The sequence below is a fragment of the Gopherus evgoodei genome, chromosome 4 (genome assembly GCF_007399415.2).
Source record: "Gopherus evgoodei ecotype Sinaloan lineage chromosome 4, rGopEvg1_v1.p, whole genome shotgun sequence".
In the NCBI taxonomy this organism is placed as follows: Eukaryota; Metazoa; Chordata; order Testudines; family Testudinidae; genus Gopherus; species Gopherus evgoodei.
The window spans coordinates 122,948,826-122,960,115 of NC_044325.1; the positions used below are offsets into that span (position 1 = coordinate 122,948,826).

An 11,290-nucleotide genomic window follows, 5' to 3' on the forward strand; every position below is an offset into this window, starting at 1 on the left:
AGTTTGGGCTGCAGCAGCTTCAAGGCTGCTGGGTTTGGACCTATCTTTAAAGGGCCAGCACAACTGCTACACAAATGGATAGAAATGGTGATGGCTATTCACTGAAAGCTTTTCCCTGACACTCTCCTTTGCTGAATTGACCTCTTTCTCTGAGGGGATTCTGCCTTTATGTCCTGACCTTCGTTGCCATCGTGGGCTAGCCCTGCCTGTCCTTTCCTGGGATGAGAGAGGAATATACTCTGTTCACTTGCTCTCTGGCTGCCTCCCCCAGTGGGGACTCTGTCTTGCCTTTGGGGAACTCGGGCATTTCACAGGCCTCAGACTGAGCTACCCTCACTTGGCATGTTAATCTGTCACAGAGATGGTGATGTGGGTGGCAGACAAGGCAGATGCAGAGGTTCCCCTGGTGGCGATCCTGCTTTTCTCTGCAGTTCCTGTTGAGTTTCCAAGGCAGCTTTGTAGTTGGGGAACTGGTGTGTTAACTCTTGTGGTGTCTTTCTCCCTCTCCCCAACCCCCGACTTTCTCTCTTCCTGTGTCTCCCCTGAACTCACTGCAGGTCGACTCCATCCTGTTCGCTGAGTTCCAGGCCTGGAAGGAATCCCCAACTTTGGAAAAATCCTGCTCCTTTCTGGAGAGGATTTTCCGGGAAGATGTGGGGCCCTGCCTGGACTTCACCAAACAGGAGGTGAGTGCTGGAGCAGAAGCAAGGATTTGGGGGTCGCTCTGCTCAGACATTCAGGCTGTACTGATGCTGAGGGGGGCGCAGTCACCACCTCACACGACATGAGCTTTGCTGATCTGAATTTTGATCTGTGTTTCTTGCTGTAGCTATCAGAGCTGGTGCGGGAGGCCGTGGAGCAGAACACGCTCACCATAGAGCCCGTGGCTATCCAGGCACTGCCCGTGGTGAAGGTGTCGGCGATGGAATGTGGCGGACCAAAGTAAGGAACCTCCCAGGTGCTCCCTCAGCCATCACTGACGCTCACATCCAGCCTCCTCCCACGCCACGGCAGCTTCCATCCCACAAATCTGCTCAGCCTTCTGCTGTGTCTCCAGAGTGCTGTCTCAGATCTCTCTAGGGGTCCCATCAGCGTAGCTGGGGGGAGCAGGGCAGCAGCCACTCTTCCACTGAGCACAAGTGACACCTTTTCAATTTCTTGGCGCCTTTTTAATTTTTAGTCACCCGGCGGCACTCCAGGTCTTCGGCAGCACTTCGGCAGCGAGTCCTTCACTCGCTCCGGGTGAGTTCAGTGGCACTGAAGGACCTGTCGCCAAAGTGCCACCGAAGACCCAGAATGCCGCCCCATCAGTAAAAGCACCGCCGGGTAAGTAAAACCGCTGTAGCAGGTGGTGCCTTTTTTGGTGATCGCTTCCCCTGTTCATTCCACCTGGCTACACCATTGGGTCCCATCACCTGAGCATCTAAGCAATACTGGGTAGTAGCTGAGTAGTCTGGTGTAGAAACACCTCTTTAACTAATATTTCACAGTGTGTTTTCCCATCCCAAACCAAAGGCAGCAGCTGGCCTGGATCCAGGCACTCACCGCTAGGGGCTGGTTGAGCCACATGGAGTTTGAGGCTTTGGAGTCTTCTTGAATTATTTTGGGGGGATGGAAAAACTATTTGGAGTTCACAAACTTACCGAACATTTTCTTCCTCTAACTTAAACTCGGGGCCGGGGGAGTCACCCAAGGGTGAGTCGTTTGAAAACATTATCTCTCAGGGGCAGAATTTGCTATGTACTGGGGCTAGGAGAACCCCCAGAAGCTGAGCCAGCAGAACTGGGTGACCCACAGATGGTGTTTTTTATTCCCCTCCTCTTGCAATTTCTCCTATGCATGTGTCCCGTAGTGTCCAAGTTCACATCACATTTTTGAACCCATGATGCTCTAGGTGGGTTTGAAATGGGGCAAAATGAGCTCACCTATCTTTCACCCAGCCCCTCCTGAGAGTTGCATTGACTGTTTTCAGAGTCACTACTGTGACAGCTTGGGAATCACTTGTCTGTCTGTGCTCCTGATGTTACAAAGCCTCAGTTCCCCCAGGAAGGGCAGTGGCAGGAAATGGTTCAATCCACTATCACTGCAAACAGAGAAGGGTCAGACTCCTGAGCTTTACCTTTCTTGACCAAGAGAGAGGATTTCACTTAGCTGTTGTGTTTAGGTCAGCTTGGGTTTTTTCTTGCTGCTAGTAGCAGCTTCTTCCAAGCCAAAGGTCATCGGTCATGTCACGAGGCAGTGACCTGAATGACACATAGACTGCAGGGCAAGCTGTTCCACATTTTCTTTCTTCTCAAAACAAATCACTCTGTGAGTGTTAGTCCCATGCCAAAACCAAGCCATCCTGTGTGTATGCTGACTGGTTGCCTTCTTTTGTCTCTTCTCACAGCGGGTTCCGGTCACAAATTGTAACGTAAGTGATTTTTAGCTAATGATTAAAGATCTGTGATCCATTAACAAGTTACTAACTCACCTGGTTACTAATGGCTTTGAGGCTGGAGTTTAGCCAGTAACTTTTTTATCCTGTTAATGCTGGAAGGTGAATTGAAGGTCCCACTTACAACACTCTTTGGGACAAACGGCCTAAAAGGGACTAGTGATTTTGGGCCCAACTTATAGAGAGGCCTGGTTTCCGGAGGGTGAGTGCTCAACGCTCTCTGAAAATCCTCTCCCTTTAATATGTCTCAAACATTAGGTGGCCCAAATTGCTCCTCAGTTCAGTAGGTCAGGCTTCTGCTTTCATTGTTTAGCCCATGTTTGTCTGTTTAAATCCCCTGCTAGTGGGGGAGAGAAGATAATGAAACAGGCGCACATGCCCACCAGAACATTTGATGTCACATTTCCAATCTCACTGATTCTTCCTGCCTGATTTGTGGCCATGCTAGCTACTTTCACAGCTAAGGAGTGATGCTAGCGTCCAGCCCAGAGGTGCAGGGACGGAGAAGGATATAACGATGGTTAAATGCTGAGAAATACCAGGAAATCCCTATTGGGCGGCAAGGAATGATGCTGGAAATGTTCCTGGAATTTTTCAGCAAATGCTGGAAACTAGAGTTCTCTTTACAGACAAAAGCAGCAAAGAATCCTGTGACACCTTATAGACTAACAGACGTTTTGGAGCATGAGCTTTCGTGGGTGAATACATGCATCTGATGAAGTGGGTATTCACCCACGAAAGCTCATGCTCCAAAACGTCTGTTAGTCTATAAGGTGCCACAGGATTCTTTGCTGCTTTTATAGATCCAGACTAACATGGCTACCCCTCTGATTCTTTACAGACAGTAGAAAAGAATCAGAGAAGATCAGGAGACCCAAACATCTCCTGGCCTTTGATCTGGAAAGCCTCCCAGCAGTTTCAGTGGGCTTTGGCTTAGGCCCCATCTGATTAAAAGGGACTCTGAAGGGGGTTAGATACCAACTGCAAGCGAGATGCTCAGTGGAGCATAATCATTGGGTATAATCAGCGATGACCCTCAGTGTATAGTCCATGTGGTCATTCAATGAAGATGCCAGACCACATGGGCATTCTGCCCTTGTTGCAGATGGGATTTAATTTATAAACCTTTTCTTGTTTAAGTTTGCGTTTGAAGTTAAAAGTTAATGTTTGAACTTGGCCTCTGTGTGACATCGGCACAGATTAGAACTAACCAACTCTGTGCTGTGGGTTCCAGCAGAATAAGCTTCCCAGAAAAACACACGTTAAAGGACAATGAAAAAATGATACACTGGTTGGAAGAGAAGACATGCATAAGGGGAGGTTGAAGGAGCTATGTAGTAGCATGCTGCCAGAGAGTATTGCATATCCCCTTTGTGGCTGGACCGTAGAAGAGGTTATCAGCCTTCAGCCGTCTCCAGATAATGGAGTTAGTCCTTTTTAGCTGAAATGCTAGAGGCCTGTGTTTTGAAACTGGCTTCAATTCCCAGTGAGTGGTTGTGTGAACAGAGACAGATGATGAGGAACTTTGGTAAAACTCCCATTGGCTCCAGTGAAAACTCTGCTTGAGTAAGGGCTCCAGGCTTTGGCTCTGAACTGGACATGAGCCAAGGGAAGAGCAGCATTATTCTGGACTTACACCAGCGTGACTGAGCTCAGGATCTGGCCTTTGACTTATAAATACCTTCAGCGTAACAATAGTATAAACTAAGAAAGGGGAACATTCCCAGGCACAGAAGATGGTAGAACAAAGAGCAATGACTTTAAAGATAAGTAAAAAGACGGTCTAGGAGGGATGCTCAGAGCAACGGAGCAGTGAAGGGGATGGTCAAGGCACTGTTGCTACAGAGTTGGTAGCAAGAGAAGGTTGGAGACTAGGTTAATGAGAATAAAATAGTGAGAGACCCTGCAAAATGCAGGGATCAGACTGGATGGTCCAAGTGGCTCTGGTCCATCAGGGAATCTGGTCCATCAGGGAATTATGGAGGGAATATATCCTCCCACTGTGATAATAGTAGAATGGAACAACTTAAATATCTGAGTAGTGGAGTATGGAGTGCATGAGCCATGTTTCTGCATGGAGAAACTGAACTGCAACCAGCTTGTCCACAAACCTGATGTGCACTAGGCCTGGTCTCGGGGTGGTCCGGAGAGCTGCTGTATGGCACTCTGACCAAACAGATCCAGCCCTGAGCAGTGATGGAGGAACAGCCCCCTCCCCTCACAGAACATTGAGACCCTTTTCCTAAGGCCAAGTAACTCCCAGTGCATGTATGATAGAGAGGGTGCAGAGAACAGACAGAACTCTTTACACTCATTACATTGCTTCATCCTAATGTCTAACAGCTTTTCTCCTGACCTGTCTCCAGCACTGCATGTCCTTCTGGTTTCAGACCATACAGGGGAAGCCGTGGCATGCAGGGCCCTGTATCAGTTTACCTGGGGATTGTGTAGCTCCTGGTGCCTCCTGTGCAAATGTAGGATGAGAATTCTCCTGTACTTGCCCCTTCCTGCAGCTTTTATTGAATTGTTCCTGGCAGCAGAGAACTCAAATCCCACCTTCCTCTTTCCTCTCCTGGGCTCTGACTGACTCAGACCTAGCTGCTGGGGTTTGGCTTGAGGAAGCTGCCAGCTGCCATGCTCTGCTCCTCAGGAGCTCTCTTTCACTGAAGCACTCTTTTCCTTTCTCCCTGCAGGAAGTGCGCTCTGAGTGGCCTATCCCGAGCCTGCAAACACCGCATCAAACTGGGGGATTCTGGGAACTATTATTACATCTCACCATCCTGCAGGGCCAGGGTGAGTCCTTCAGCATCCCAGAGGCCATCTCTTCTCCCCTGAGCCTCCCAAGAACTGAAACAGATTAATCCCTGGGGTAGCTCCACGGAAGACAGTAGGGGTGAATTGAGCTGATAGAGTTGGGTTGGCTCTCAGTCAGTCTGCACTGATCGCTGCTACCCAGCCCTGTTTCTCAGGGTACGATACTGTGCAGTGCTCTAGGTTGTGTCACTCATTTAAAGCAACAGTAACTTTCAAAATATGTCTTTACGTCTCTCTTCTCCGTGATTTGATTCTCTGTGAAGCTTTGATTTCCTTTGTCAAACATTGTAATTCATTGTTCCTTGAATGCTGGGTTTTGTTACTGTGCAGTGCAGAGCAGTTACTGAGGCTGTTCTGGAAGCAGACTCTCCTTTTACTCTGGAGAGCACTGAAAAGGTAAATTATTCAGTATTATTATGGCCCTGATTCAGCAAAGTACTTAAACAAATGGTTATGCTCAGCTCTCTTCAGCAAAGTTATCAAACATTTGCCTAAAAGGTAACCCATGTGTTTAAATGCTTTGCTGACTTGGGGCCCAAAGGAGCAAACCATTCCCTACAGGAGTCCCTGGCTGGGGTAGGGCTAGGGGGGATATTGGTAATAGACCTCAAACTTTGTCACTTTAACAAAAACAGTCCAATTTAGCACAACTCCTCCTTGCACAAACAGTGTAGTTTTGCACTAGGGCTTTTTCAAACAAAAGAAATTCCTGTGTTTTAAAACTTCTTTCAGCAGAGCTCAGTTGTTCCTTTCAAGTCTGAATGTTCACAAAATGCAAGTGTTTAGGTCATGTAATTCTGGCCCAGGATGTTTCAGTTACAAATATTGTAGTGAAACTGGCTGGCTCCTGCTCATCTTCACACAGCCCTGATTTCTGGTACTGAATACACATAAGTGTCTGCCTCTCTCCTAACTCTCATCCCTGGCTGAAAATACATAGGACTTAGAAAGCTCTTTTCATCCATAATTCTCAAAGTACTGCAGTATTGCTGCAGATGAGGAAATAGGGCCCCAGAGAGATGAAGTGACTTCCTCAAGGTCACACAGTGCCTCAGTGGCAGAGCAGAAATTAGTTCCACAGCCCTTTACTCCCGGTCTAGCCCCGTATCTGCACTTCCCCAGCCTATCCCACTTTACTCTCCTCCTCCTGCCAGGGAGAGTCCCATGGGTTTGCACCAGGATTTCCAAAGTGACAGTAGTGCTGAGCACCCATTGCTCCCATTGACTCCAGCTGGAGTTGCGAGTAATCTGTACTTGTGAAAATCAGCCCTGTGAGCATAGAGGGTGATGCCAAAGCACTGAGATGGGTGGTGGCGATGCCAAACCCTGCAACCTTAAGGTAGAGGGGTCCTCTGGCCAGCATATCTGCCTTTGCTTTGGCCAGCCCCTGCTGTGCTATTGTTATTATTGGTAAAGCTGTTTTACAGAAGTGTCTCTCTCTCCTAGATCACAGCCGTATGCAATTTCTTCACCTACATTCGCTACATCCAGCAGGGCTTGGTGAGACAGGATGGTAAGAGGCAGCCGTCGGCCCACAGCAGAGGGTTGGGGATCAGTGGGAGCTATTGAAAGAGCTGCTCCCTGTTGCGGAAAAGGACTGGGCTCCTAATGTTCAGTGAAGGGAGGCAAGAGGGCAGGAGGGACTTTCCCTTAGCCCACTGAATGCTCTGGAGGGGTGGGAGGGCCCCAGTCTAGCTGAATGGGAGGGAGATGTGGAGAGCTCTAGATGGGTTGAGGGAGAGAGGTCAGTAAAGGGGCAGGGAAGCAAGGGAGGGGGACAAGAGGCCTGAGGTGAGATGGGCAGGAGAGGGGTGGAGAAGGAAAGAAGATGCCCACACTCTGTGCTTTGGGGGGCTGTGCCCCATGCTGCACGGCTGACTGAGCAGGTTAGTCCTACCCCTGTGGCTCACTCCAGTCCATGCATACTCTCTGTGTGGACCGATGTCCCACTTATAGGGGAGAGGGTGAGCCAGGTGGCTTGTGCGGCTTCTGGCGTGGGGCTGGCTAATCCTCCTGCTCCTTTGCTTTGCAGTGGAGCTGATGTACTGGGAAATCATGCGGCTCAGGAGGGAAATGTCCATGGCCAAGCTGGGCTTCTACCCCAGCGCGATGTAGGCTGGGCCTCGCCGTCTGAAGGGAGCTGCCCCAGCACGAACGTCACATACTCCCAACAGACAGACAGACTGAGGCAGTGCGTCTACGCCAACGGGCTTCCCTCCTTCTCCCGGCCTGACATGAACCACAGAGGGGAGGAGCAGAGTTCCCCCATCCAAAGGCCTCCTTGCTGCCATTCTCACAGTGACTATGAGATGCAGACACCCCCACCTGCCCCCAGAGATGGGCTGGTCCTTTGAGCTCTGGGGGGTGGCCAGCACTAAGGGTGGCCAGTGCTAAGTTCTGTCTGTAGTGGACCCTTTTCTCTATGCTGCCTATAGCCAGTTTTTTTAATTTTATACACAATCTTGCTTCTGCAGATTCTCCGAGACTTGCTGTGCACAAGGCGGGTCCTGGGCTCCTCTGTTTGGCAGAGGGTCCTTCGGCACCGAACTGCAGCTGGGCCTTCCCATATCCACCCCTCTGCCTGAGCAAGGCGGGGTGCAGTATTGCTGTGCTGTGCCCCCAGCCCTCACTGGTGCCCCTTGCAAATGCCAGCCCCGCACAGTAACCTCACTGAGAGCCATGCAAAGCATATTTTCCAAGTGCTTCCCTGCTCCTCCGGCAGTCGCCTATAGGAGTCACTTTCCATTCGCTCAGTCACAAAGAGGGGTTTGGTTTTGTAACCCAGCTGAGAGCTGCTGCTGGGAGAACTACAGCATAGGCCAAAGCTCCGTGCCTGGGGCCTCGGTTACAGTGCAAATGGAAATTGCAGAACAGAAAGCTGGCCACAGCTATGCTGAGGCTGGCTGTACTAGGCTGCAGACAGTGTCTCTTCAGGTCCTTGTGAGGCAGTGGTGCCCGGCTGTGGTCACTGCAGGAATGAGCAGCTCTCTTGCTCTTCTATAAACGCCAGCCAAGGACAGATGCCTCCTAGCCACTCCTTTTCTTAGACTGCGGCCTCAGGCATTCACCTCCCCCAACATAAACTCCAGCCTGGGGCTGTCTCCTCTCTGGCTCTCCTTATAGCCCCCAACTCAGGCAGTCACTACCCAGTGGCTAGTTGTAGGCTCTGGCCCTGGGCATTCACTTCTGTGCTGCTTCATTATAGATTAAGGCCAGAAGGATCCATTAGATCATCTAGTCTGACCTCCTGTATAACAGAGGCTGTAGAATTTCACCCAGCGAGTCCTGTATTGGACCCAAGCCTTGCCAGTGCTTCAGGGGTGAAAGTAACTTAAGGGACTTACCGGTGCGCAGGGCGGCTGGGGTCCTGAGCAAGGTTGGAGGAGCGGGGCTGGGGCCAGACTTCCCCAGCCAACCCTTCAGCGTGGCCTTGTGGCAATTTGAAGGGACCAGGGCTCCCAGCCACCACCGTCAACACTACCCCAGGGTTCCAACAGTGATTTAAAGGGCCTGGGGCTTCGGCTGCGGTAGCAGTGTCTGGGAGTCCCTGGCCCTTTAAATCACTGCCAGAGCCCCATGGTAGCAGCAGCAGTGCCTTGGAGCCCTGGGGCTCTGGTGGCAATTTAAAGGGCCAGGGGCTTCATCCACTGTTGGGAGCCCCGGGCCCTTTTAAATTACTGGGCCCCAGGGAAGCTGCCCCCTGCAGTACAGTCGGCTATGTACCAGCTCTTACCGGTACGTCGGACCGGACCAGCTTACTTTCACCTCTGCAGTGCTTCCTTAATGGTCTCCCAGCTCCCCAGCAGGGAGCCCTGAGACACCACTGCATGTGGGTGACAGCGCCTGGGACAACCATCTTCTGGGCCCCCCTGCAGCTCACATCTCCCCTCCCACTGTCATTAATATAGGAGTATATGCAGTAGTGCTGGAGGGCCTGATCCAATCCTTGGACTCCCTTGGACTTGAAATCCTTGGACTCCCAGTGTCTTGGGCTCAGACCTTAAATATAGATGGTGCTTTGCAGAACCTTCAAAGCCATGATCCTTGCCTTGGAGTGTTTTTATAATTGAATAATTAACCTCATCTATCATGTCATCGTCTTGGCTGCCATCCTGTGCTGTTGCATCATCTCGCTTGGTGCTGCGGGGCCGCATTTCTCTGTGATGTAATTCCACTGCCATCAGCAGAGCCACAATTCGGCCCGTTGGCACTCAGACTCAGGTCATCTGTGATGTCACAGCCTCTCCCCGGAAGCTGCTACACAAGTAACCTGATCACATGCAAAGGAAAACACTGTGCCTGAGTCGCCTTCTGTTCTGCTTTTCGTTTGGGGTGGGGGGTGGGGGCAAATGGCAATAGAACCTCTGGGCTGTTTGCAGGTCAGCAGATGTCTCATTGCATAAGAGCCTCTTGAGCGTGGGTCAGCAATCCTGGGAGAGGCTCTCCTTTTATTACGCAAATGCTGGCTGCACTCTGCTGCTCTGCGGGATGCTCTGCCTGGTGGCCCTTCGTGCCACCCCGATGACATACCATGGCACTTGCAAGCAAAGGGTTGGTCAGTAAGTGAAACACAAGTCCTGCTCCCCAGGGAGATAGCTGGGAGGAGGATGCTGGAAATGCTCCCACAGTACCTGCCTCTTCCTGCTTAGAACAGGGCTGGTCTGAAACACCAGCACCCAGTTGTGGCCCCACTGCTTGGCTCTGCTTCAACAGCCACGAGCAGTGGTGGGACTGCAAGGTCTAATTCCTCTTCAGCAACTGGGTGCCCTGGAAATCCTCGCTCTGATCCTGGCTGAAAAAATATTAGCTGTTTTCTGCAGGGGAAGGTGATTTACACTGAATTACAGGCCTGGAGAGAGAGCATTTAGGGACAAGCTAGGCTGGGTGCCAGCGTTTGAGCTAGTGTGAATCAGCATCTCTCTGAGTCCAGAGGAGCTATTCTGATTTACACCAGCTTTGAGGAGGAAAAGCTGAGACTGTCCTCCTGAGAGTCAGATTTCAGGTCTTCCCTTGCAGTTCCACCTGGATCTATTTTTCCATGGTTCCTGCTCTAAATTGCTACGTAATGTTGCTGTGTGCTGTTAACTAGCTGTGGTGTTCCAGCCTGGAGGTCAATGCAGGTCAGCAGTGGGTGAGATGATCCTTCTGTGTAGATTTTCCTATCAGTTTGTAAAGTGCTGTGGGATGAAAGGAGCTAGAGAACTGCAAGCTGTTATTGGTCTAGACACTTTGTTTTAAATGTAAGACAAAAACAATGCATAAATTACTCTGAAATTGCTCAATTTAAACAGCAAGATGGCTGCACTCTGCTCTTTATAAAGCAAAATAAACTTTTGTCTAGAGGAAGAATCATAATTCCAGACTCGGTATTTGGCTTGGCCACACCAAGGAGGCAGGGAAGCAGTTTAGTGGCCAAAACAGGGATCCAAATAGCTCTGTGGTCAGGACCGGCTCAACAGTTTTCGCCACCCCAAGCTGCGCACCAAATTGCCGCCCCGGACGGTAGGGGCAGTCTGTGGGCCCTTAGGACGGCAGGTGCGTTTCCTCGGCAGCAGCTTCTATGTTTTGCTAACAGTGGACAGCTAAATATAGAAGCTGCTGCCGAATTGCCGCCACCACGGAAACGCACGTGCCGCCCTAAGGGCACACAGACTGCCCCCGTCCTCCGCGGCAGCAATTCGGCGCGCTGCTAGGGGCAAAACCACAGGGACTGCCGCCCCTTGCAGAATGCCGCCCCAAGCACCAGGTTGGAATGTTGGTGCCTGGAGCTGGCCCTGTCTATGGTGATATGCTGGTCTAAGGCTCCTCAGGATGAGCTTACGTAGGGGCTCGTGGATCGGTGTGGAATTGCTGCCCTTGGTTCACCACCCTGGGTTCCTGCACCGCTAAAGACTAGGAGATGCCCTGGTCCCACTGTAGCAGGGGTAGGCAAACTTTTTGGCCCGAGGGCCACAGCTAGGTGGGGAAATTGCATGCAGGGCCATGAATGCAGGGCTGGGGCAAGGGGTTGGGGTGCGGGAGGGAGTGTGTGTGGGGAGT

The 11,290-nt window shown here is 51.0% G+C and overlaps 1 protein-coding gene across 4 annotated transcripts in view; it reads left to right on the top strand.

Moving 5' to 3' along the window:
- Positions 1-10,606, top strand: part of RAB3IL1 (RAB3A interacting protein like 1) — a 34,619-nt gene extending 24,013 nt beyond the window's left edge. For 3 of the 4 annotated variants that reach the window (XM_030560809.1, XM_030560812.1, XM_030560811.1), the window contains exons 6-12: positions 558-686; positions 830-942; positions 2,390-2,413; positions 5,131-5,230; positions 5,582-5,647; positions 6,698-6,764; positions 7,284-10,606. In XM_030560809.1, the coding sequence (XP_030416669.1) occupies positions 558-686; positions 830-942; positions 2,390-2,413; positions 5,131-5,230; positions 5,582-5,647; positions 6,698-6,764; positions 7,284-7,366 (582 nt within the window). In that variant the 3' untranslated portion in view covers positions 7,367-10,606. The remainder of the gene's footprint in view (positions 1-557; positions 687-829; positions 943-2,389; positions 2,414-5,130; positions 5,231-5,581; positions 5,648-6,697; positions 6,765-7,283) is intronic. The other variant, XM_030560810.1, reaches the window with a different exon arrangement.
- The last annotated feature ends 684 nt before the right edge of the window (positions 10,607-11,290 follow it).